The sequence below is a fragment of the Etheostoma cragini genome, chromosome 17 (genome assembly GCF_013103735.1).
Source record: "Etheostoma cragini isolate CJK2018 chromosome 17, CSU_Ecrag_1.0, whole genome shotgun sequence".
Lineage (NCBI taxonomy): Eukaryota > Metazoa > Chordata > Actinopteri > Perciformes > Percidae > Etheostoma > Etheostoma cragini.
Genome location: NC_048423.1, coordinates 5,708,852 through 5,735,518, shown reverse-complemented (window position 1 = coordinate 5,735,518; position 26,667 = coordinate 5,708,852). Strand labels below are relative to the sequence as shown.

Here is a 26,667-nt window from a genome sequence, read left to right as displayed (position 1 = left end):
TCCGCAACCATGATGGCTGCGCCCATAAACGCAAACTCGACGACTCATTTCTGATCCCCACAAACCAATGGGTGACGTAACACATGCTCTGTCCATTTATTTTAACGGTCTATGCTTACTACTCATATCAGCCACAGAGTATAACATCAGGCCTGGCTACACGTGGGAAACTAGTTTAAATTAACTGATAGTACAGAATGTTAAACAAAAATAGTTTCTGTATGACAAAGCAAGTTATAACAGACTGTGTAATGTCACATAGTTCATTTCAAATGTGACAAGTTTCAAGGCCAACATGGACAGGGATGTGTCTGTTTATGAAAGAGTAAGTGGGTAATCTCAGAGATAGTGATCAACAAATTGGATGAAGTTTTTGTCTGCCTCTAGCTGTGTTTTGTGTGTGTGCATGTCATCATCACCATTGCCCAACGATCTCGCTGACCTTACTCCACATATTCTGCCCTCTGATATCATTAACATCTGCCAAACGCTGTCAGCTTCTCATTATTCATGCATACGGCCCCAAATACACATGTATTAAAAATGTATTATAGTTCAATCATTCAACATTGTAAAAGCAAGTTTAGTTGAACACGCTAAAGTGCTTCAAACAAAAACCTATTAGTAACACTCTCTGGTTTCAATTCTCTTTTTTTCTTCTTATCTATACAACTAAGTCAAATTAAGCATAAAAATTAGCTTCAGCCATTAAGCCAAAAACATCAACCGTTGGAGATTAGAACAGTTGGATTATGCAAATACTTGCCAAGAACAGGTTTGCTTTGTAAAGTACAGTAGTTGAGAAATGATGTCAACATCTTTAAATTCTGTTTGTATAACTGTGAAAAGGCTTTTTCAACCGCAGATAAATGTGAACCCAACCCATTTCAGGGATGTTGTCTGTAAGGTGATTTGAGAAGATGTCAGGAAAGAAATTGAAGCCGATGACAGTTCAACCTCGGTGTGCTTCTACAATATGTAACACTACAGGAGTTACATCTTGAGTGTTGATAGATCAGAACTCACAGTGGTAGGTGTGTGCCTTTCTTACCAATCAGCTCCTGGCACAAAAACCCAGAAACACCAGCTGACGAGGGTGACAGAAACCACTGCGCGTCATCAAGAAAAACACTGCAAACCCCACACACACGCCTGCACAGACATCTGTCTGGCCGGTATTGAGCACTTTTATGAGCTTTGACAAAGCCTGCATGCTCTAACGGGCAGGGCTAAAGCACAGTGGCAGACAAGGTCATGCTGCACTGGCCTGTCAAGGAGCCAGAATGAAAGAAAGAAAGAAAGAAAGAAAGAAAGAAAGAAAGAAAGAAAGACTGACACAAACAGCAGTGGGCTACCCATGAGCAGGTGTTGATGACAATGACCAGGGAGTAATAAAATTAAGAATAGACACATATTTGTGCAAACTTCTAACACACACACACACACACACACACACAGAGTGTTAAGAAATCCTACAAAAGATTTTAGACAGAAATGTGGATTTTGTTTCCTAAACTGATGTCACAAACTGACGTCCAGCAGGACACAGCTGTGTGGCAAATAACCTGATGTGCATTCAGTGGGGGCCATCACAGACAGACAAACCGTGTCAGTTAAATAATACCTCATGCTGCATAATGTCCTGCAGGAGGCTGGCCATTCATAGACGCATTGTTCAAGCTTAATCATGTATGGTTACTTTGTTGTATATGATCTAATCGGGGCAACAAAAGTTGAATCTGGCTATTTATTTCACAAGTGGCCAAACAACATTAAAGGGACATAAAGGACTACATGTTATCCAGTTGAAAAGCAGTCACACTATGTTGTGGATACAGTTCTTATACTCACCCATTTGAATGTCAAAATCCTATGTATTTTGTTCATTTACTAGTTTTTTCGAAAGGTTTTTCACAGTGGACAGAGAAAATGGCAACCACAGAAGCAGTTGAGAGCTTTAGAAAACCCTTGTAAGTAGACCTTTGTTTAGAATTATATTGTCAAAAATATGTTTTATAATATATCTACATCAGCTTTAAATTAGTGCTGAGACAATAATTAACTAATAAAACGATAACTCCATTATGAGAAAATTCATCGCCAACCGTTTTAAAAATCGAGTAATTGTATATTGTCAAATATTTTTGACTTCAAGCTTCCCAACTGTGAGTATTTGACGCTTTTATCTACTGAATATTTTGGGGGTTTTAGGGTTAATCCGTTGAAAAACTAAAACAGACCAAAATATGACATGATTGATGATGATGATGATAATGATGAAATTAAATATGAGAACACTTGTTAGTTGCAGCCCTGCTTTAAATACATAGTTAATGTCTATCAATGTCTCCGTTACCAAAAAAAGAAATTATCCCAATAATTTGATCACTATCTGCAACATATATTAGATTTATGGCATGAAGAGACACACACTGGCCAGCCTTATTTACACATTTACACCTATTCCTCCACTTAATGACACTACTTAGACATGCTAAATATATACAAATGTGTGCCCCTATTTGGTTGCCTTCAGAAAAGACCACACTCTTTACAAATTATGGAAGAGGTGACTCAAAGTACGTTGAGTCTACTCAAACAGGACTAAAGCACCAAAAACTGCATACACACAAACAACATACAAGTAAGGATGTCCCGCAGGCTGCCATTTCTGGCTGTCATTCCAGCTGAGCATTGAGGCAGAAGGACAGAGAGAGAGACAGGCGGCTAGAGAAGAAAGGGTGGGTGGGGGTGGTGACACAATGAAGGCTCCCAGGGAGACAAGAAGCAGATGGTGCAAATGAGGCTGTGGTATTTAATGAACTACTGCATTGTCAAGGAGGAGTGGAGAAGATCTGAGAGTTTGTAGGCTATTACTTATCTAAACCACGACCATTTAATACCTCCAACATTACTTCTGCCAAAAAAATTAATTCAACACAAATTTGAATGGCTGATCCCACCTAACAAGGTAATGATGTTAAAAAACCTCATAAAATGAAAACTGTTCTCCAGCCTGGCCAAATAACACAATGAAGACTAAATATAATCCCTAACTATTTCAAACACACACGCTTAGTTTTGTTGGACCCAGAATACATCTTTCAAAGAGCACAGCTGCTTTCAGTAGCACAAAGAGAGAGCAGAAAAACAAGGGAAGCTAAAGAAACATGGATGGTAAGGTGGAGATGGAAAGAGTCAGTAACTTTGTAAATACATTGAAGTAGACCAGGCAGCATTCAGCTCAAGAATAGTTTGTCTGTGCAATTGAAGGTCGCTGTTTGTGCTGGTGGTTGTCCACTAACATGACTGAGCCAACTTCCTATGCATGGGCTGCCTGAAAGACTTTCTACACCTGTCAATCAAAGCCTGTTTGGGTAAGCCGACAAGTGTTCATACAAAAAAAAAAAACATTGCAACATATATCAGAAACTGGGTCAATTAATTGTACTCGGGACATTCACGGCAAGCTCTAAGACCCCTTGCTGTTTCCGATGCTATATGGTTGTTCTCCGTCATTGCCATCATCTTTGTAGCCGATGTAATGAGGTTTCCCTAATGGCAGGTCAGGGTCAGCTGTGGGTCAGTCAGCAGGGGAGTAAGACCCTCAGAGTTAGCAACAACCGTCACTTCTTAAAGCCAGTCATCTTTCCCCGCCCTCCCATCATCATCTATCAACATTCACCCAGATATATCTATAATAAGTCTCAAAGAAACACATATTACTAGTTTCATCAGCAGAGCAGACAAGTGCCACCCCTACTACATCCTTAGGAAGGCACAGAATCATTAGCCCCTTCAAGCTGGTGTTGTACACTATACATAGAGAATGTCTGAATTAATTGTCATTTGGGATGTTTATGATTTATATCAAATTGATTAATCACGGTTACAAATTCGAGCGGTCAAAAATATTTTATTAATATTTGGATATGATTTATATACAAAACTTGAAATTGTATTTGTTTGTGGTCACAAATGTGAGGTTAATCCCACCCAGGTATCACATATATCCCACAGTGTGTGTAAAACTGACTGGGCTGTCATAAGAGAATGAGACAGAAGATGGATAAAAAATAGAAAAGTGCAACAAGAGCAGTCCGTGTGTATATTTTAATACAGACACACACAGATTCCACTTTACCATCTATGTGTCAGAGCTTACATCAGTCACGGTCCACAGAAATCAAAGCGAGGCATAAGACCAGATGACTCCAGGGCAATATCATCTGGATAACAACAACCATATTTCTATGGCTAACGTCAAAATAACGTCTCTTTGCTCTTCCAAAGTCAATGCATTTGAAAAGCCTTTATTCCACAAACCCTACTAAGGCAAAGGCAGACCATTTACACATGTGTTGCATGTTGCAAAAATAAAGTTTATCATATCAGGTGATATAGGCCATTCAGCCAACGCCACACCAGACAGAAGTCCAACATTCTTCGGCTAGTAAAAAGCACAAATGTCATTCATTAGCTCCAGTAAAAGAATGAACAAGAGAGACATTATATCAAGATGTTAAATTCTGCTGCTATGGAGGTGCTCAAGTCTGCTCAGAAGAAGAAGGAAAAAAAAAGTCTGTCATGAAAATAATCAGGGGGAAGATAACTTAATAAACGCCCCACTTTGACCGTTTATGTTCTTGCAAAAAAACAGAAAGTTATATTTTAGAAGAAAAAAAGTGGGCTTTTACACCAAAGGTATGACCTTTAAAGTGTGTATGTGTATGAACTCCCGAATGCAGACATGCACATTCACACACAGCTCAGAATCACTCTAGGCTGCGGTCCGTATGCTAACCTCAAGTCAACAAACACACATGGAACTCAGCAGAGAGAGAAAGCGACGAGGAGAAGTCAGTGGTTATTATGCTTGGACCAAGGTTCTGTGCTGTTATATTCTGAAGTGTGGATTGGGCCTAGTTACAGATAGAACGTGGACCGCAAAACGTCTCTTTAATTGGACCGAAGTGAAACACAGTCCATATGTCTTTAATAGACAATATTTGCTTAAAGTGGCACATTTCAAATTGTCTCTCTCTCATCTGTGTCCAGCTCTTTCACTCCCACACATTCTCCTCCTCTGTCCTTTACTCTTTCACATGGCTAAGTCCTTGTATTCACAGACCCTTTCCTCTCCTCAACATATTTAACTTTCCCAATTTCTATACCTTTGGGATAGTTTCTTAGTTAACATCATCATTCCGGACCTTTGTGACAACCCCCCTTGGTCCCACTGTCTTCCCCATCCGAACATATGTACCTCTCTCCTCCTATTTTTAATAGTAACAGAACCCTGGCATTAATTATTTGCAAATGGGCATAAGGAATATTTCAGTGAACTTTTTTTCTTGAAAATAGTGCTTGAGGAGGTTTTAAACCGTGGGAAATATAAAATACAGTATGTCTTAAAAAAATGTCTTAAAAAAAGTGTGAATAAATATCTAACTACGCTATGGAAGTCAGCCCTCTGGACAGTAGGTTTCATCCATCCATTTTCTATACCTATTTATCTCTATTCCGAGTCACAGGTAACTCGGGTCTGTTCTAGCATTAACTCGATGAAACACCTTACCAGTAGGACACATCCAGGGGGTGAAAGCAGCGCTTAGAGATGAGGTCAGCGAAGACGGACTCGGTCTCACGACACGCTGTCCCATTGCCAATGACAACCCTGGAACAGCTAGTATGAACAAGAGGAAGAGGAGAGGAACAATGAGGATTATGAAAACAACCATAACAGTTTAAAAATGAGGTCAGGTTCTGCATTTAATATTATGTTCAGTGATACATCAGAAAACACACAAGATGATAGTGTGGCACTACTACGTTATTACTGCTTCTACATACATGTAGATTGGAAAGGTACAGCAATAAAACATTGAATAACAAAACAAAATTATAAAAATGCTTCATTTTCTGACACTGTATTTAACTCAATCGAAAATGAATACTTTTAACACTGACTATTGATGAAAGCAGCAGTACCTGTATTTAATCATAAGGTGGCGCAGTTTGTCTGCTTCTTTTTGCTGGATTGAATTATGCAGGTACACAACATCAGTATGGAGAATCTGACCTGAGAGCAGGGAGATGAAGACAACAGAGGGAGAGAGTAAAATGTAATTATGATGACAAGAGGGGGGCTCAAGAGAATAAGCTATATACTATCAGCTAAAGTCTCCCAACTTTATGCTGTCCAACAAAACAGCAATGCCCTAAATAAATCAAATCATTTATGAATTCCACATCTTTACTGTCTAGGCCTCCACAAAAAGTCCAGCACCCAGCAGTTAGCTGCTTCCTCAGATGAGGAGTGTAGCTCTGAAAGGGCAGCTCTCTGGCTGGAAGTCATATGTGCTAAGAACCACCAAACCTGTGACCACACCCTGCTGGCCCTGACGCCCAATATATACCTGTGTCTGCCTGTTGTAAGTTTGTCAGCATGACTTTTGGCCACACAATCAGTCACCCAGAGGCTGGGACCTATCCTTACGCAGTGTGAAGCCACACCCACTGAGGCAAATGTTGTAGCATACAGTACAGTACAGCAGACACACATAACCCACCCACCAGGGTCATGCCAACTGGCATCTAGTCTCTGACATGCACACACACAACAAAATATAGGCCACTAGCCATTCATTTACAGTGGCACTTTAGTTTAATAGTTGATAGAGTAGAATCTAATATGATAATAGAATTAATTAATATGTCACAATAACAGAAAAATACTGTTTAATTACAATGTTTCTGTTCCTAAAAACATAGGAAAATACGTTTATGCTAACTGAATGTATCATTGACCCATTACATGCATGAATAGAAGAAAACACTATTTAGGAGAAAGTAGCAGAGCTTTAATTTGTGTTAGAGTACCATATCTGAAGATATGATCAATACAGTGGCATAGGATACACCTGGGTTTTCTGTCAACCACAGTGATCAACATGCGTAATCCAACCCAACACTGTAGCCTCTCAGACAGGCAGACAGTTTTATTCACTATGATGTCTAGAGGTTTCAAAAAGAGTTTAATCAAGAAGATGCAACATTGCAGATGGGTTATTCTTAGCAGAATTCAAGCTCAAACTGGATCCAAACGTAGGCGGTTTCAGGAGTTCAGAACACTGTGATGAATGTGATCACTTACTAGTGGGGGAGAGAACTGCCAGTTTACAGCCATGTCTAAAGCCAGGATCCACCCCCATGATGACACAGCCCCTGACAGGACACACCAATAGGCGTTGACGGAGGTTCCGCACAAACATGGCGATTGACTCCTTCTCTGCTGCACTTGTCAGCTTAGTCCTAAAGAGAGAGAATGCAAGAGAGAGACGGAGAGAGATGGTGAAAGAGGGAAAGAAAGGCAGAGGAGTGGGGGAAGATATGAATAGAGGCAAATATGTGGAGGATGGTTGTATGGTGATAGTAAAGAGAAATAAAGAGAAAAAACAGATTTAAAGAAAGAGGTAAGGTAAGGTAATTTAAGGTAAGGACAAAACGCCTCGAGAACACATGCCCATTAACAGTCACACTTAAAACACCTGTAACTTCTTATGAGAAAAGGCAGAATAAGCCTTTTATAAGAGTCTTCTACTGCATTCTTGATGATTGTGCGAAGCTCATCTCTAGCAAACGTCCTCTGCCTCCACCTGCAATAAAACAGGGAAAAAATGGGATATTTCTTTCTATAGGTATTTTACAATGATAAATACAGTAAATATCTAGTAAAGGTAGTTGTGACTTTGCCTACTCAGCAAAGTGACATCAGACAGATTGTGCAATTGGTTGCGATTGGTGCATTCAAGGTTTTATTAGCAATTCTTTCAAACAGATGAGACAGTATAATGATGAAATATTAAGTGAAATTTTATTTATACACGATTAGTTGACTCAGGACATATGTCAGCAAAGCCTTTCAATTTAAAATAGAAAATGGTATTGTGTATATTGTATTGATTTTATTTAATGTTTCTGTAACCCAAAATTCAAATAAGAAAAGAATTTAAGTAGGATTAAAAAACTAATTGACACAGCATTACATATTAAAGTGAGACTTCTACAATCTAAGAAAATCTCTTTTATTCCACACTTCTTTAACAGATACTTTATGAAGAAGAAAAAAATTACAAATCCTTCTGCTCATTTCTTTCTGCTTAAGGTAAAATCCTCTCTGAGGAAACCTAAAAGACAAACCTTGACAAATGAAAGGCTGGTATAAAAGTGTGGAGCCTTCATATTTGTCTGGCTGGAAAGTAATGTCCTGTTCAGGATTTCTTCAACAATCAGGTGTCAATTTACTGTTAATCCTTTATTTCCAAATATTATGTGCGTGTGTGTGTGTGTGTTTCTGACCTGTTGTTGATGCACCACCGAGTGAAGTCACTCTTCACCTTGTCGGGAACATTCACTTTCACCGTCAAAATCTTCAGACTCTCCCCTCTGTTGATTGCCAGGGTCTAGACACACAACAGACAAAACACACCTCTGTTTAATGTTATACACTAAATGCATAAACATTTTTGAGCAGCAACCGTCCATATCCACATAGAACTACTCTGTAGTTATTTATATGTAGGTTTACATTTGTAGTCCGCTAAATGGGTTTACGTCACTGTAAGACAGAGATATATGTTATTTCTCTGCAGCAAAAGACTGCAGTTTCTTTCTAATATATCGATTTAATTTACAAAGCTTTTTTTTACAAAGCCTCAAGCATTAAAAAGTAAAGGTGTTGATTTTCATTTTCAGAATGTGTTTTAATTTGGAAGCAAAGGAACAGGAAAAAAGGATTATATGTTTATTTTGTATTCAAAATCTCCACATAAGGCTTAATTTGGGTTAGACAAGATTCCTGTAAACACTACGAATATCTTTGGAAAAAAAAGACGAAATCTCCACATAAGCACAAAAACTAAATATTATAACTTTCCGCACACGTCTGTAAAGGGATGAGCCTAGGAGTATATCCTGTAGCCAGGCATGTTTTGTTGTGTGCTAGTCCCCCCTCAGAGGAACTGTTACATGCGGTTAAGCAAACTGTAGTAAGTGTCTGACCTTTTCAGTGGGGAACCTTTAGCCTGCCATAAAACAGGGCCAAGAAACAAGACGTCAATCTGGAAACCAAGCGGAAGAAGCAAGCTGACAAATGCCACCATCAGCACTGAGACCGCAAGGCCTACCCCCACCTACACTCACACACGTGGTGCCACAACCATTACCACTCAGCAGTACCCTCGGATGTGCCACACACACACACACACACACACACACACACACACACACACACACACACACACACACACACACACACACACACACACACACACACACACACACACACACACACACACACACACACACACACACACACACACACACACACACACACACACACACACACACACACACACACACACACACACACACACACACACACACACACACACACACACACACACACACACACACACACACACACAGCTAATGGCATGGCAGAGAATTAATGCAGCGAGGATGCTTGACTTATGATGAAAGTTAAATTCCTCTTCCGTTGGCATGTTTCTGCCCTGGGCTGTTGCACTGACTGTGATGAGATTTCTCAAACAATCTTCATCAAAGCACTAAAGTTTAGTTGCTGTTGAATGCATTTTCTGAACATCTGGGAAAGCCCAAGATGGTCATGCATGCTGATTCCTACCCTTCCTACAACTAGCACGCTGTCTGTCTGTTGAATGTGGGGATAAAAAAGTATTTGAAAACTCTATGGGTATCATCAAGTAAAAATAAGTAATGATTAATAAACCAATGTTTTCAGAAAAACAAAATGAATGACATCAGTTGAAAGTATCACCCCAAAAATTATATATTGTTGGTCACAATACTTTAGGTAACCTAAACCTAAAGACAACAGAAGCTATACACAAAACTGTGACGGTCTATAACTGTGTATGTCTATACACAGTGCTATGGTGCATGACAAAAAGACAATTTAAATCTTAAATCATCTTTGTACTTCTTAATTATGCAGGTTCTTTGTAACTGATATTGAACATTTGCAAAAACCCATTCTTCCATTTGTTGCCTGCATGCACTACTAATCTACACAAATACTTCCAAGCATCCTATAATTTAACTACCAAAAAGAAAAACAATCTTCTCTTTGCTTTGTAGCTAAACCCTAACTGTGGTAAACGCAACTATGGCCCATCAAATTTCAAAAGATTTGTCTGTCTTCAACAGTTGTGTGATCGGTGTCCTTGTTCTGTTTTTCTTGGATACTGGCCACTGTCCTCGCTGATGTTTGCACATCTCTCAGTTTCTGCCTGCGTTGGGTCACTGGTGGGAGAAAGAGGGTGATCCGAGAGGAAGGGTGACGTGAGACAGAGTGAGAAGTGTGTGCTTGTGTGTTAGATGGGCCAGGAGTGGCATGTGGCTAAGTACTGGCCAAACCATTACAAGACCAGACAGAGCGTCTTTCCAAGAGGCCCCTTCATCCTTCCACCAGCCCCCAAGGGAGGGCAGTCAGCCAACGTCTTCTCTCTGTCTGTCTCCTTCTCTCTTTCACCCTTTCTTAGAGAAGTACTATCATCAACACATCCATCTATCCGACGTATCAAGGATAAACAAAAAGACGGACACATGCAGACACCCAGATTCACACCCTTGCACACTTTTTGACCTGGCTGCAAGTAAACTCTTATTTTGTCCTGTGTTCTCAATGGAAGAAAAACTATTTCAAACACAAAAAAGGACTAAGGGAAATTTCACAGTTTCCATGATTTGTTAAACTGTTTCACTGTTTTTTAAGTTCAATAAATGCAAAATCTTTCTAAAAGAAAACAAGTAATCAGGTTAATTGGGAACACAATATTGACCAAAAAAATTGTGATTATGATTTTTTACATAATCGAGCAGCCATAACTACAACTATTGAAGCATGTGGAATTAAGCTAGGTTAAGTGAATATTATTCAATAATAAGTGTATAACAGTAAGAATCCAGATAAATATTGACTCTCTAATTATCCATGAGGATAAGTCACCATAAGAGATCTATGACACACTGATCTATTAAACAAAGGAAAATTTCACATACACTCTTATTTTATCCATGAACAAACAAAACACAGCACGGAGTCTGACAGTCTTCAGCTCAGAATGAGGAAGGAGGTAGAGAATTTCATTTCTCACTAACTTAAGTTTAAAATGTGGCTTTACCAAATGTTTTATTAGTTAATTCATTATGTCAGTTGTAAATATATTATTTTACTAAGTATAAAAAAAGATGACAGAAGGAGATTAAACAGACCAGAAACCACTAATGACAATAATATTATACCATCTAAATGTTTGGTTGGGGAACATTCTTGAAATGGAAAAGAAGTCGAGGTCCTCCATAACTTTACGAGACACACACAAACACACACACACACACACACACAACGCAAATAAACTGTTTTTTCTCCACCTGTCCATCAAAAAGAAGTGTTTAATTGATGAAACAGTTCCATTTACCCAAGCTCCTCTGCAGGCGAGCCCCACACTGGAGTGCTAAACTACCATTTGATCACAACGCAAATCACATAAAAAGTTATCCCACTGCACATTCAACAAATCCGCCTTGGCATACTCAAGAGCGTACTGGCTGCTGATAGCTATAAGGTGAATGTGTACCCGAACAAGAAGACCTCAAATCAAATCTGACGGAATTAAATCTGAGCTAAGCATCTCAACTAGATATGTGAAATGGCTTGAAGACATAATACCAGAGCTTTGTATACACTAACTTTAGATTAATTTCTGTTGAATACAGTTATATAATTCTATAAATCATACAACAAGGGAGTTTTTCCACCCCACTGTCGCACTATGCTTGCTCTTGGGTGAATTACTAGAATTGTTGAGACTTCATAAATTATAGAGTGTGGTCTGGACCTACTCTAAGTGTCTCAAGATTACTCTTGTTATGATTTGATACTATAAATAAAATTGAATTTAATTGAAATGTAATTTAATCTAATTTGTCATAATAGAAAATTATTTTTCGGTCTGAAATTAATAAATCAAATAGTGGATGGACAGAAACTTAATTGCCGACTATTTTGATAACAGATTAATCGATTCAGTCATTTTACAAGCTCCTAAATTGTGAGAATTTGCAGATTGTCAAATTAATGTTAATGTTTGGGTTTTGGAAATTAGACAAAACAAGCAACTTGATGACATCACCTAGAGCATTTCATAAACCAAATAATCAGTTAATAATCTGCAGATTAACTGAAAATAAAAATTAATCCCAACGTGCATTTGAAGCAGACAATTAATGTTTCATCCTTCTTTACTCTTACTACTGGCTGTGTATGTATTTGTCTATTCAATGAACACTTGGCAATACCTTAATTCAGATTCTATTTCCTGTATCATTCCAATATGTATACCTTTTTAAACCTAAAATATTAAGGATGTAATTTCTTAAATGTATTTTGTTAGCCACCACAAGCATGTTCACTGGACCAACTCTAAAATCTTTCTATTGCTCAATTTAATACCACGTCTTCTTCTTTTAACAAGTCACCAGAGCCGGGGCTTATTAAATGAGCTAAAGCAAACGGCCAAGTGTGTGCTTACTGCTTACACACATGCCTCCTGTCAAAACACATCTCCCACCTGCATCCCTTCTCGACAACTTGACGTCTAGAAAAGGTTCATTTTAGCCGGAATCCGACAGCTAGCAGGGTCACAGCAGCCTGTGGATTTACGCTCCATGACAAAAGCGAGTCATCAAATTAAAGGCCTCTCTCACAAGACAGGAGAGGGGAGAAGGGGAGGTGTGGAGTAGATTGGACGGCTGATGTTTAGTCAGAAAAAAGAGAGGGAGGCAGATAAGAGCAAAGCAAGTGAGATAAATGACAGACGCACCTCAATGTCGCTCATCTGTTCATTCTCTCCCTCCCTTTACCACCCCCCTTTGCTCTCCCCATCTTTCCGTCCGTCTGTGGGCCCAGCAGCAGTAACTGTCACTACAGGAGAGCACCTGTCAATCAAAGCCTCCTAATCCAATGGCATGTCGGCAGGGGACATGTCACATATGTTAAGAGGAGGGAATGAGGGGACTTTCAGGGTGTGCTCTGTGTGAGCAAGTGTGTGTGCATGCATGTATGTTTATGTGATTGTATGACTGTAGGGCAGAGAGCGGTTGCCAGAGTGTGGTGTGGCAGAGAGGCAGCGGCTGATGGAAGCTGTGGTGACACATGAGGCCCGGGACCAACTCTGAGTAACCCACTAGTCACTAGAGGGACAGAGGGGGAGCGGAGGAAGCAGAGCAGGGCACAGGAGGGGTAAATATGGAGGCACAGACAAGGCTAACTGCGACTGACATGGCTAGCATTCAGAAGCGGTAGTAGCAGAAATGACACAAACACAAACAGATGGTGTGCGTGTGCACACGCGTGTGTCAGTCTAGTCAAAACACTCAATACAGGTGTGCTGATAAGCATGGTCCAGCATACTTTAATAATTAGTTTTTTTCATATTCATTCATTTCATATTTATTTTCTTAAAGCTGTGCTATTATTTGTCCCATTATACCATAAATGCTGGTGGTTTTATTTTAAAGGAAAAATGCCAGTTGGCCTTGTTTTGTCTCACTACCTGATGGGGCTGGATGCGCTGGATGTTACAGGTGAAGTCGACGTAGAGGTGAAACTTGTCAATGTCCTTGTTTTTATTTTGCTGGGCCCCTGATGTTTTGTGGTCTTGGACAGACTTTTCTTGCTCTTTTTCCTTTAGTGCTGACTTGGACAGAGAGGACTGGATGGTCACAAAGCTGTTCTCACACCTGACACAGCAAGAGAGAAACACAGAGGGAAAGAAAAAGGAGGTAACTGTATTATTATCAATGTAGGTAAAAAGGTAGTCTGGTAACAATCTCAGTGCAACACAGACAAAAACTGAAAACCAATCATCACAGAAAATTAGAAATGCTGTGTGCATGTGTATATGTCCTCACAATGTTTTCACATAGGTTAGTGTCTCAGGGTCTTTAGCTATCATATCAGCCAAGATATGCTCCACACCTGTAGCCACTTCTTCGAGCGATGACAGACCTGACATACGCACAAAAACAAATGCACAGGGTACTTAAAACAGTACTTTTGTGGAGCTTTAATACAGCACTATAAGTCTGTAAGAGCAAATATAATTTCAACCAATTGTTACATTTTTCTCTTTATTTAAATGTAATTGTATACGATTGTGGATAAATGTGTTACCCAAAACACTTTTTACAATTTGTTAAAAAAAGTTAAAAATATATAACCAAAATAGTGACCATGTGCCCTAATTCATGCAATATCCCTAATGAATCTGTCCATAATAAATAACTAGTGTCAGCAATTTCATAAAATGTTATCTATTAGGTAAGAAATATTTTATTCATGAGTCTGACATAAGGACAATTGGTCCAAGGGGTTCTTGTCCAAGTATAATGTTAACCTTCAGTGCTATGTTTAACTCAATTTCAAAAAATGTGTGTGGCAGTGTTTATGTCTTACCTTCAGTACCAGGTTTTACCCATGCCCTTAAATCCAGAGTGTGTGGTGTGTCCATGAGTGCAGAGGCGGCCGCCTCAAGGCCGAGTGCTTTGGCCCTGCGAGCCTTCGTCAGCTTACTGCCTTTCTTATAGGGAGAATACTACAGACAAAGACAGTAGCACCAGACCGAGATGAGTGGCAAGGAGAGGTGTAAGAACTACATTCAGGTGTGAATGAAAGTCTGGATAATTTATATTTCCACCAAGAATTAGATCTCCAAATGACAGATATTGCTTTAGCATAAAAATGTGATTCTGACCACATGATCCAGTTCATCGGCTGATCGGCAGCTCCTCAGGTTTTGTTCCAGCTCAGCTGTCAAAACCCCGTCCTTCTTCAGGGTCTGAATCACAGACTGAGTCTTCTTGGCTAGAGAACTGAGCAACACACACACACAAATGTACAAAAAGTCAAATAGTATCCAAAGTGCAGAATTAAAACACACAGACACAAGATAAAGTGATACACAAGAAAAACCATCACACACTGTTACTTTACTGTTTAGGGCCTTAAAACTTGACGACTAGCACCATCTAGTGGCCAATGTCAAATATGCTGTCTAAAACTACCCCAATTCTTTTTAGCTCATGTGAAGGAACTTGTCCTGGTTACAGCAGTGTTCTTCCTGCATAGAGGACTTTTTGGCAGCCCCCAAAGAGGTTTTAGCAAGCCCCAAAAGAAACTCACCAGCACCAAAATGATAAAAATTAAGAATATAAATAGCCATTCAAATCCTCTCTAAATGTGTTTTACAGCAATTTACTAAACAACGGTTGAACATAAACATGAGAGCTAATGTCAGTTTTGTCTCCAGAGTTGGGCTATACCAGACTCTCCCGGTGATTTATTGAAATTATTGAATACGTTTTATTTACTCAAGCAAAATATAGATTTTTGTTCATCAAATTGCCCAAAATAACAGATAAATGTATAAATTGCTGTCAAATAAGGTAACACAGACTAAATGCCTTTACTGTACGTTTACTGATCCTGCTTGCTGCCGTGTGTAGTCACCCCCTAAAGGCCCATTCTGAGCCAAGAAAACACTGTTACAGTTCAAAACTCTAAACGTAAATGTGCCACTGCATGCATTCAATGCATGCTGGCAAGAATATGAGTGGTGTCATGAGGTGTGTTAGTTTCTTTTTTCTGGCTAAATTTAGGATATTTAATTTACTGACCATATCTCCTCATATACCAGCTGGACATCTCGGACAGCATCGGCATCCATGTGGTTAATCATTTCTTTGCGGTAGCGCACCATAAACGGAACCGTGTTGTCCTCACGAAGCAGACGAATGATATTTACACACACCCATCGCTCCACACATGTCAGATTGGACAGCAGCTGATGGAAAGGACACACAAACATTTTAAAACAGTACATATAGTATATACACAAATATATAATTAAGCAGTAAGACACTGACCGTAACATCTAATTGTTATCTTTCAATAGAAAAAATGTTTTTCCTTTGTGTATATGTTGGAGCCAGTATGTGTTGGTGCATTTACAGTATAGAGAGCTGTTAGACATTAGAGTGTGCAAATTTGTTTGAAAGATAATACCCAAGTGTGTGATAAACATGCATGTTCTCCTTCACTGTTTGTGGTGGTCATTGACTGTTTTGTTGTAATTTTGTTCAGTTAAAGCAACTATGAATATGCACACACTCACTGGGGAGTATAACAAGTCAAACAACTTGAGACTTTGAGTTTTTAGAAATGTAAGTCAACAAAATGCAATGATAAAGGCTTTACGCTACCTGTTGATATTCCCACTCCTCACCCATTCTTTGAGCCTTAGTGTACACAACCCAACCTTCCAAGGAAATTGTGTTAAAATAGTAATGTCCCAATTAACAGCTCAACAACAATGAGTTTGATTGTCATGTTGGCAATTGCAATAGTGTCCTAGTGTCCTCTAAATTTAGCTTAATTTAACCTATAAGAGGTAAAAATGTGAATTTAAAATCACTTAAGTGTTGCTATTTGGCCGACAAACCCCGCAATACCTCAATCAAGTCCCAGTTCATATTGAGTTCATTCCTCAGAGTGTGTGCTTCTGGTGATGGTAAAGCAGTTGGTTGTCCCAAGCAGGCACCACTGGTCTTCTGTTTCTTTTTACACGGCTCATCAAAAGTGAAATCCTCCTCCTCCACTTCCTCTTTCTTTGCTTTAAGGCCAGCTAGTGATGACCCCTCGCCCGCCCATCTGTCTGCCTGATGGGCTTCTGACACAATAAATGACACCCTCTACAAGGAAAAACAAGAGAAGGAAAACCATAAAAGAAGGAAAGCGAAGAAAATGAACAAATATTTGAGAAAAAACTTTGACAATACATTGTGAGTATATATAGCCACCAGTCTTACCTCCTCCTTCATCCTGATACTAGGCCCACTCCCTTCTGTCCTCTCTACCTCTGGACAGTCGGTTTCTTTTACTCCTTTGTCTTTTCCAGCCTTATCATCCTTTTTGCCTTCATCAATATTTTTCCTCTTTGTTCCAGCCAATCCAGATGCACCAGAATCCTTCAGAACTTTAGGGGCCTGTGTTTTTTGCTCTGTTGCAGTTTTGCGTGGTGCTCTTGGCTTAGAAACTTTAGGCACTTTAGGTTGTTTGGGTGCTTTCGGTTCTTTTGGTTTAGCAGCTCTCTTGGCAGCTGCTTTCTTCTCCCCGGCTGCTGTAGGGGCTCTGGCAGTCTTGCTGGTGGCTTTTGGCTTCGGCTCTGCTGGCCTCCATTCATCACTATCTTCATCACTACTCACTGTCTGGGAAAAGGACCTGGAGATAGAGTAGAAACAAAGTGGTAAATCAGCTAATTATAATACATAGACACGATTGAGCTCTTTCAGCTACATTTTGTATCTTTTCCCCAAGTTTACATGCTCTCCTCCGACATTATAAACACAGGCTAGTGTCTCTAATGGATTACATATTCTTATTTGCATAGTTTCTAATAAGGTGGGTACGCGTCTCCATTAGAAGTATCTGACAACTTGCACCAGTGACCAACACCAACATGCTGTTGTTGCAGAAAACAGATTGCCAAAGCAGAAAACTAATGAATTAAAAGCACTTACAAGTCTGAGTCCATAACGTCACCTCTTTTCTCTACAACTTTGGTCGTTGCTGTTCGGGGTCTACGCATCATCTGTTGGAAAAGGTATTAAGTTAGCTAGTGTTACATCAAAGCTGTAACCTTGCCGTTAAATAATGTAGCTACGTTAAGTGACTTGGTGATGCTTAGAATAAAAGTAACGTTAAATTGTCAACGGTTTAACGTATCGTTCAGTTTTCCACGTAAGCTAGCTAGCTAGCTATATGTCGTCACCCAGCAAATGACAGTTAAACAGAGAGCAAGAACATGCTAACCTTAGCAGCAGCATTGAATTTACGTTACTGAAGCAGACATGCACTTGCAAAAGTTGTCGAAGATTGCTAGCTATAAAAAACAAGGTTAGCGTTTACGTTAGCTGTTAATTCAAATTTGGCGCTCCACACTGATGCTAGTAAAGTTAGCTGGTTAAATGACACACCAATGTGGCATATAATGCATTGCAGTATCTTCCCGAACGACAGAAAGCGTAACAGATACGTAGTACTTTCATACCGTTGGAAATGTTAAGATTAATTGTGTGTATCCCGTTTGAAAATAGTAGCTAGGTAGTGAAGCAGAATGCCTGCTTCCTGCAACAGTACGTGTTCAACCAATGGCAAACAGTCAATGGGGAACATCCAAAAGACTTAAAGGGAAAACACCTTCATCCTCCTCGGTTGGCAAGTTAGCGTACAGGCCTTTACCGCTCCCCATTGGCCTGGGGTAGTTTCACATTGATGAGTTTATGTAATAGAGAAAGAGAAAAGTGAACACGCAATAAAAAAAAGAATACAATAAAAATAGTAAAGTAGAATGTAAAAAAAAAAACATGATACAAAGGTAAATTAGTCTTCAGCAGCTGTTCAAGCACATGGGACAACCAGTAAACCCTGATCAAAAGACCTAATGGGGACTTCAACATGTGGATTGCAGGTCAGCGATGTCTTGCTAGACCCAGGCAACAGCCTTGCAGCAGCATTCTAGTAGTAGACAGTCCAGGCATGACTTGCTGAGGCAGGTGAAAAGGGAATTGCAGTATTCTAGCCAGGATGATATCATATCATAAAGGACGGGGGAACTATGTCTCTTCCTTAATTCCTTCTAAGCCCCTAGGGTTTTTCCTAATCTCACCTGCACAATCTTTATTTTATAATATTTTATTTTCTTGTGGTACTGTTGTCTTGATTTTATTGTAGAAAATAAACAAATTCAGTTTCTTAAAACTTCTGCCAATCACTATGAACAACTAATTATATTCTTTGTATTTGATCATTGTTTTTAGACTTACTGTAAATCACTGTCTCACTACATCCCCCTGTGCCCCACTGTACTCACACTTCCTTTAATAAGCCACTGCTTCTCAAATGCCAGACTTCTCTTAATTCCCTTTTGATGTAGTCTTGTTTTGTCATCAAAAGTCAAAGTCAAAACAAATAAGAACTGTAGAGAAAGAATTCAGCCACTTGCTTAATGTAAGTTTTATTTAGCATGAAAGCATTACAGCCGTCAACACACTAAAGTGCACTGTACAGACTCTACAGTCAGTGAGTATTGAGTGACATTTCATTCAGATATATTGAGGTGAGAGGTCAAGGCACCCCTTTCAAAATGGACAAGCCATCTTTTCCCTCGCCAAATTGTAGTCTTACATTGGAGCATTACTTGACGTGCTTCCTGACAAGCGGAAAATCTATTTAATTTGGAATATTTATTTGTTAGCCCTTTAAGAAATATTAACATAGTCTATCATTATGTCTGTATAATCCTTTCAGCATTTTTTGATGGCCAAGACACGATAATGGCATACAAAAGCAACTTGATAACCGTGTAATGCTGGGGTCTATCGGAGATTGGGGGGATCTGAAATCTGGTTCAGGGGATATGAATTGGGGCAAGAAAAAGTTTGAGATATTATAATTTCAGGATTAATCAATCCTGAACTTCAAGAATTTTAATTTTTGTTATAACAAACATGGACCAATAGAACAGAACCTTTAGCACATGTGTAATAAAGTACCTCAACCCAACAATGATGGTAAGGCATAGTGGTGTGGAACAATAATAAGACCAAAACACTGATTTTAATAATGAATAGTTTGTAATTCTACTAAAAGTCTGGGAATGTCCTCATTTCATTTCGTGTTGTATTTCATGTGTTTAGTTATGTTTCCATGAGTGCCACTTCAATGAAAAATGTCTTTACTAGCACATTAAAAACTGAGTAGACACGCCATTTAGTTAAGATTTAAATAACATAACATACCTATAACACAACATGTAAAGCAATGGCGAATTTCCAAAGGAGAATATACTTTGCATTATTCTCCCATGGTAGGCTACAGGGTATCCAGAGTTTCTGTGTATTCTTAAAATGTGTAACTGTTTCCATATTAATACTTTACCAATATCTTCTGTTAACAAATTTGAATTACTTACAGAATTTAAACCACGTACAGATACATAAAGGGAATATAACCCTCTCAATCAGCCGTTTCATGAGTGCTAGATCTATTTTAACTCTGCCCCTGGTAATAGATGATGCGTTGACACGAGGAACCAATCAGAAATTCGGGTTTAAAAAATCCAACTAGTGTTGGGTTGTTGTGAGTGTGGGTTTTCCCCGCCTGTTGCTTTCAGTTCCTTCTGTCTCTTATCAGGCATAAAGCTAGAATCTCACTGAATTCTGTCATTAAAAGCCTAATTGTGAAACAGCTTGCGACTCTTGACCTGAAATAAGGTAATTTCTGTGTGTTAGTGTGTGTGTGTATCATTTTGGTTTGAATCACTTATGTGGATGTGTGTTTAAACAGGTGTGTATTTGTGTGAAGATGTCGGACCCCGAGACCCAAAACCAGCCTCTCCTGGCCAACCAGCAGGCAGCCATCAATGCACAGGGGTAAGGATTGTGTATGGACATGTTTCTTAAAGTTAATGGGGTCCCATGGAACCAAAAACCAGGTCCTAACAAAGGTAACCATTTACTGTAAATTAGTTAACTAAACAGTGAATATTCAGGTTTTAACCAATTTACTACAAACTACATACTTTAATTTATAGGTAACCGTTTTTTTATAAACCATGGTGCTTTTCTTTGAGTGTATATTATCTACCCTCCAATGAGCCATTGACTTCCATCCATCTCCAATAAAATCAATCAGCAGAGTCCTGAAACTTGGTTGATTTGTGTGGTCCAGCACTCTGATCATGTACACTTTAATATACCATACCATACCAACTTTATTTGTTAAGCGCTTTACAACAACCAAAGTTGACCAAAGTGCTGTACAGAAAATAAACAAACAAATGTATAATTAATAACCATACAATTAAAAAACACACAAAGTAGCAAATAAGAACAAGTAAATGAAGTCGACATCTTACTATGTGTCAAAAGCCAAAGAGAAAAGATGGGTTTTAAGAAGGGTTTTAAAAAAAGATAAAGAAGAGGCCTGTTTTACATGTCGGTCAGATCCTACTAAACAATTACCAAAACAACAACAACGAAACTGCTTAAAACTGCTTGATGAACATTTGGGTGATTTTTGAAATTGTGACAATAGTGATGGTTTACCAATCAAGCTTCCAGTCTTTTCCTTTATTTTGATATTGTAGAGAAATTATTGGAAATAGCATAGATATATGTAAAGAACTCCATACATGGAGTTGTAGATAAGGAAAATCGAATTTGCCAAAACAAGTGGACATTCCTATAAATGGGTTGTGATTCTACTAAAAGTCTGTGGATGTCCTCATTTCGTTTTCTTATTTTATGTCATGTGTTTCGTTATGTTTTCATGGGTAAATTCCACTTCAATTGAAAAAATGTCGTTATTAGTACATTAAAAAACAAGACTGTATTTAAGTATTTTTAGCATAAATTCATCACAGAGTAGACACGCCATTTACTTGAGATTCACAACCAGTCTCAAAGAGGACACAACATTTAAAGCAATGGGGAATTTCTAAAGGGGACCTTGGTGTGAGTTAAACAAGCAAAGAAATGTCAAACTTTCTCTTAAGCTTCTGCTTGACAACAGCTGATGTCATCTCTCAGTTGGTGGCGACATATTGCATATATATTGAATACCATGGCTGAGCTTCCTGTTAATTCAAATTGCCGTGATTCTCAGCCTCTGTAAAGTTCCTCATACTTTGCATTCTTCTCCACTCCCTCACTTTCTTGTCAATTTCTTCTCCTCTGTCTCTCTTGATCTTTTACTCCTACCAAATTAGTTAATCCCTATGACCTCCTTGTCAGTGGCTGACAGAAATTATGTTTTTTTTCCCACCTTGTATTAATCCTACAGTTATTAATCCAGAAAGGCGCACCGGTCCGTAAACAGTTGAAATGTCCTTCCTCATTTTCTACTGTCTATCACACTTTATTTCTCCTTTTGATTCCATTCCAATGTGTATATGTTTGACAATTCCTCCAAATTAAACGTGTTTCTCTTCTCTTTCTCTACATACACTCCCTCACCTCCTTCTCTCTCTTAATGTTTTCCAGTGGCCGCACATCCCGGGCCTATAAGGTGGCAGGGTTAACCCTGTTAGCCTGTGTCCTGATTGTGGGCCAGGCGATGATTGCCTACTTCCTCCTCAGCCAGAGGGGTGAAATCAAGTCTCTGAAGGACCAAAGCAACAACCTGCAGTCACAGATGACAAATGGAAGATCTGGTAAGGATGCCAAAAATAGTTCAGATTAGGAGGGATATAATGTACACCGTTGGTATATAATGAAATGCTAATAGAAGCTAAATAATACAATGAAATGAGAAGAGAAAATGTCAAATGTCATGAAAAGAATTCTCTAGTGACCTGTAATATTACTTATGAGATCTTTGTTGTGATCTAACTTTCATTTTGTTAATCTATCTGTTTTTTTCTACCTCTCACACACACTCTTTCTGTCTGTAGTTTCTGTCCCCGTGCGGATGCACTTGCCCATGAATGCCTTGTCTGAGCAAATGGATGTGGACGAGGTAAAAAAATATGCTGTTAAGATAACATCACCTGACATAGAAGCCAAGCCATTTAACGGTCAGGCTGTAGGTGCAGGTGTATTCTTTGAATTTATTGATATGATAGAAAAACAATCCACCTTTAATATACTAACACAGTAATGTTTCTGTCTTGTTCCTCTTGGAATGAATCCTGCCATATTCTTGTAAAATCAAGTGTGGTAATATTTTTTTTCTGGTTGTATTGCAGGAGGCTTCTACTGGAGTCCCAGAAAAAAATGGTATGTTGTGTATATATTTACTATTTGTGTGTATATTTCACAGTGTATGAAGTGAAAACCAATCGATCTTTATCTTTCTACACGTTAGAGTATTTGTGATTAACATGACATTTAACTCCTCTCCTTTCTTCTCCCAGTCCCTCCGCAGGCCACTAACTGCCAGCTGGAGGCAGCTGGTTTGAAGAATGTGCAGGTCCCAGATTTCCGCCCCACCTGTGATGAGCGTGGCCTCTACCAGGCCCAGCAGTGTTTTAAAGACCACTGCTGGTGTGTGAACCCAGCCAGCGGGCTAGCGGTCCCTGGATCCCTGACGAAAGGACAGGCCAGTTGCGGTGGACCTGTCCTCACTGGTGAGACACTGGTCATGAAGTCAGAATGAGATTAGATTTTGGCAGATTTTGTTTTGTGCAGTTTTGAACCAGTGTTTGCATTTTGTATTCACGATTTTAGTTAATGCTTGTTCTAGTTTAAATCCAAAAAGCTTTATTTTCCCTTAATGCTCTAGTGCATAACTTTTTGATATTAATTAACATCTGTTACATTGACAAATGAGTTGCTACAAAGCTAATGGTGACTATCCGCTCCACACAACTCTCTTTGTATTTCTCAGTCTGGCTATGGTCAGAACATGGTAACTCCAGCAACTCGCGCGCAGAAACTTGAGTCAAGATAATTACAACTTCTGAAGAGTACATCATGTTTTTTTAATCCTCTGTTTCCTCCTTAGCTACTAGCAACTGCGTGGAGGAGGGGCGGGGGGTGCGCAATCACAGAAGGCTTGTATCATATGGACATGTGGACATTTCCTTATGGGGGCAACAGAAACTACCCACTATAGCTAAATCTTTGGGGGCTGTTTCATGGAAAATATGCTGGATTTCACCATTTCTCTATCCAAAACTTCTAAATAAATAATTTAATATAAGTAGTATTGTGAATATTGACATTTTATGAATGAAATACTGCACTAATTGTATGAATAAATATCTGTATAATTATTACCAATTACGGTTTCTATTTTGATACAAGCAGATCTGGATCCAGATTTTAAAAATCTAAAACATTTATACTATTAAAAGAATGATTATTTCTGAACCATGATTTAAGATATAATGTAGGTGACAGTCAAGTTTCTGTCTTTGCAGGCCGCATGGGCAAACTGTTGACTGTGCCTGATGCACTCGTCTGAAACTGTGGTGAGTACATGCATGTCTTCCTCTGATTCTCTGTGTATGTGTATAAAGTAAATATTTGTAAGCAGTACTGAATGTGATTATTAGCCTCTCCACTATACTGTAAAGCATTTTTTTTTCCAGACTTTGAATTTAAATAATTTTGGAAAGGGGTGTATTCAAAGGGAAATTACTTTCTACTGCTGCTAAAACTTTGACTCAACTGTATTTTTTCATTGTCTGTTTTACTTTCTTAGGCATTTTAAGTTGAGGAAATCTTCTCCAGAGATGGGCAACAGAAGAACATCTTCATCTAAACGTCTAATCACCATCATATTTGTAGTATTTGATAATCTGATGGGGTTACATATACTGCTAATAAATTCACAAATTATATAATTATCTGCTTGCTATCATCTTATCAGTTTATTGCAACTCATCTGCATCTTTAATCTGCGCACTGATAACTATTTCCTATTGATGACAACTCCATAAAAAAACTGTATCTCTCAAAGTTAAGGATTTTAAAATAGATTTTTTTCACGTCAGTTTGATTTAAAAAAAACATTTTCCATGTTGGGAAGATTGTAAAGAGCAGTAATTTTTTATTTTAATATATATTTTGAATATTTAGATTAACTGAGTGGTCACTTGAATCTGTAGCCAAAGTTACACATATAGGTGCAATCAGAAACTAGGATTTCTTCACTTTTGAGACAGCTGTAAACTGTATGTCTACCAATTATTTTAAAACCCAATTAAAACTCTTAAAGACAGTTTTGGTGTTTTTCTTTTACAATATCACAAAGGAATTTCAAACCAATGATGACAAGAAGATTAGCCAGTGGAATAAAGCACCAACATTTGACCCTTAATATTCTAAATTCCACAGCATATCAAGCGTTTAAAGAAAGGTATTACTCAAAAAAATAAAAATACAAGAAAACATGCAAAAACATAATAGACAGGACTTTGAGAAACTGAGGGCATGCAATACGAACAGCAATGTAATATTTGTCAATAGGCACAAGTTGTTTCTTTGTTCCAGTTACCAAACATAGTACACAGTTTTCTGAACTTTCCAGTCAAAGTAAAAACTAAAATAAACACAACTTGAATCTGTACTAAAACATGGCTTTTGTCATTTCTGACTGTACATAAGCACTGTGCATTAATATTAACAGCAGAAATACAGTACCTGTGGTTGTGTAAAAACAAAAATAATTTGTGCGTTTAAGCTTTAGTGCGTAGTTTCTGCCACCCCCATGAGGAATTCTAAGTAATAACAAAACTGTAAACGCGTCCACAATACAAACCTTCCATGACCGTGCACCACCGCACCCCCCACCCCCCGTGAAAGTCACCAGGCGACACAATCTTCTGAACATAGCCATACTGAGAAATTTGAAAGTTGTGTGGAGCTGATAGTCTTAATTAGCGTAGAAACTCATTTGGCAATGGCTTGAATGTAACGGCCGTTCATTAATATCAAAAAGTTACGCACTAAAGCTTTAATGCAAAAAGAATTGGTTACACACCTCGTTGAAATATCTGCCAGACTTTCAGACTAGTGTTGCGCTACAACTGCATTGTTCATTTAACCATTTAAGAGTTAAAATCTCTTCCTTGAATTAAAAAAAAAAAAAAACGTTTAGTACGCACAACTCATCAAAACATGATGCAGACACTGTTTTGATAAATGTCACTATGACACAGATTTAGTATTAGATTCTTTGACAGGTTTTGAATTTTTTTTGGACAAACACAATCATTGATTGTTCAAAGACAAAGTAACAGCTTTAAATCCCTAAAATTCTTACAAGTGCAAAAGTCAACTAGTTTCCAGCATATGAAATAGGCAGCCAAACCACTTCAGGAAAGGCTATTGCACATATGGCATGAGACGATAATGTGAAGTCCTGACCAGAGTAGGCACTCTTAATATATATATATATATATATATATATATATATATATATATATATATATATATATATCATAATACTTTAAAGCCTCCAAGTGCAGTTAAAACTAAATTACATCTTAAAACAAAAATTCCACTTGGGCGTACATTAATTTGATGGAGCCTCCTAACTGTGTGCAGGCTGAGGGCTGATCTTTTTTAAGCAGTGTAAGGTGGAATACCTAGATAAATACTTTTTATTCTTGAATCAAGTGTGTTTTTGGAGCCATGGTTTAAATGTCATAATTGAACCCCTACAAGGATGAGGGCTATATTTTTATTTAAAAATAAAAATGTTTTACCAAGTGTAAGACCCCTGCATTATCCCTGAAAAGATGAGTCACACCACATCAGACTTTGCTATGACAGCTGCAAATATGAAGGAAATATTAATTTTTCAGAGGATTTACACTGAAGAGCACATGAGTGTGAGGTGAGGCAATATTAACATGCTCCATCACCCTACAAAGCAAAAATAGAAAATTATTGAGGGCTGCAATAATTAATTTTCCAACCACTAGAGGGCAGACAATTTTCTTTAAAAAAAAATCCTCTTGGACAGCCTCAATGCTCCACCTACTAAAAGGTCCC

At 38.5% G+C, this 26,667-nt stretch overlaps 2 protein-coding genes across 7 annotated transcripts in view; one reads left to right on the top strand and one right to left on the bottom strand.

Annotated features, from left to right (window-relative positions):
• The window catches only part of srbd1 (S1 RNA binding domain 1), a 48,950-nt gene extending 30,606 nt beyond the window's left edge, over window positions 1-18,344 (bottom strand). The window contains exons 1-14 of one of the 2 annotated variants that reach the window (XM_034897679.1): window positions 18,213-18,344; window positions 17,683-17,753; window positions 16,972-17,383; window positions 16,615-16,854; window positions 15,781-15,947; window positions 14,859-14,976; window positions 14,561-14,699; window positions 14,017-14,113; window positions 13,659-13,845; window positions 8,362-8,465; window positions 7,551-7,658; window positions 7,157-7,314; window positions 5,992-6,082; window positions 5,579-5,686 (exon numbers count right to left, since the gene is read on the bottom strand). In XM_034897679.1, the coding sequence (XP_034753570.1) occupies window positions 5,579-5,686; window positions 5,992-6,082; window positions 7,157-7,314; window positions 7,551-7,658; window positions 8,362-8,465; window positions 13,659-13,845; window positions 14,017-14,113; window positions 14,561-14,699; window positions 14,859-14,976; window positions 15,781-15,947; window positions 16,615-16,854; window positions 16,972-17,383; window positions 17,683-17,753 (2,000 nt within the window). In that variant the 5' untranslated portion in view covers window positions 18,213-18,344. Of the gene's footprint in view, window positions 1-5,578; window positions 5,687-5,991; window positions 6,083-7,156; window positions 7,315-7,550; window positions 7,659-8,361; window positions 8,466-13,658; window positions 13,846-14,016; window positions 14,114-14,560; window positions 14,700-14,858; window positions 14,977-15,780; window positions 15,948-16,614; window positions 16,855-16,971; window positions 17,384-17,682; window positions 17,754-17,974; window positions 18,182-18,212 lie in introns of those variants that run through there. The other variant, XM_034897682.1, reaches the window with a different exon arrangement.
• A 1,956-nt stretch (window positions 18,345-20,300) lies between these two features.
• Window positions 20,301-24,889, top strand: LOC117960105 (insulin-like growth factor-binding protein 2). Of its 5 annotated transcripts, none has more exons than XM_034897688.1 (8): window positions 20,301-20,436; window positions 20,510-20,595; window positions 22,207-22,376; window positions 22,617-22,681; window positions 22,911-22,941; window positions 23,079-23,291; window positions 24,087-24,137; window positions 24,381-24,889. In XM_034897688.1, exons 2-7 carry the CDS (start codon window positions 20,528-20,530, stop codon window positions 24,128-24,130), a joined length of 591 nt encoding a protein of 196 aa, XP_034753579.1. In that variant the 5' UTR covers window positions 20,301-20,436; window positions 20,510-20,527; the 3' UTR covers window positions 24,131-24,137; window positions 24,381-24,889. The 5 variants fall into 5 exon arrangements, with proteins under 5 accessions (XP_034753579.1, XP_034753578.1, XP_034753576.1 ...); XM_034897687.1 differs by having other exon boundaries at window positions 24,371-24,889; XM_034897685.1 differs by having other exon boundaries at window positions 23,079-23,294; window positions 24,090-24,137.
• Window positions 24,890-26,667: the final 1,778 nt, after the last annotated feature.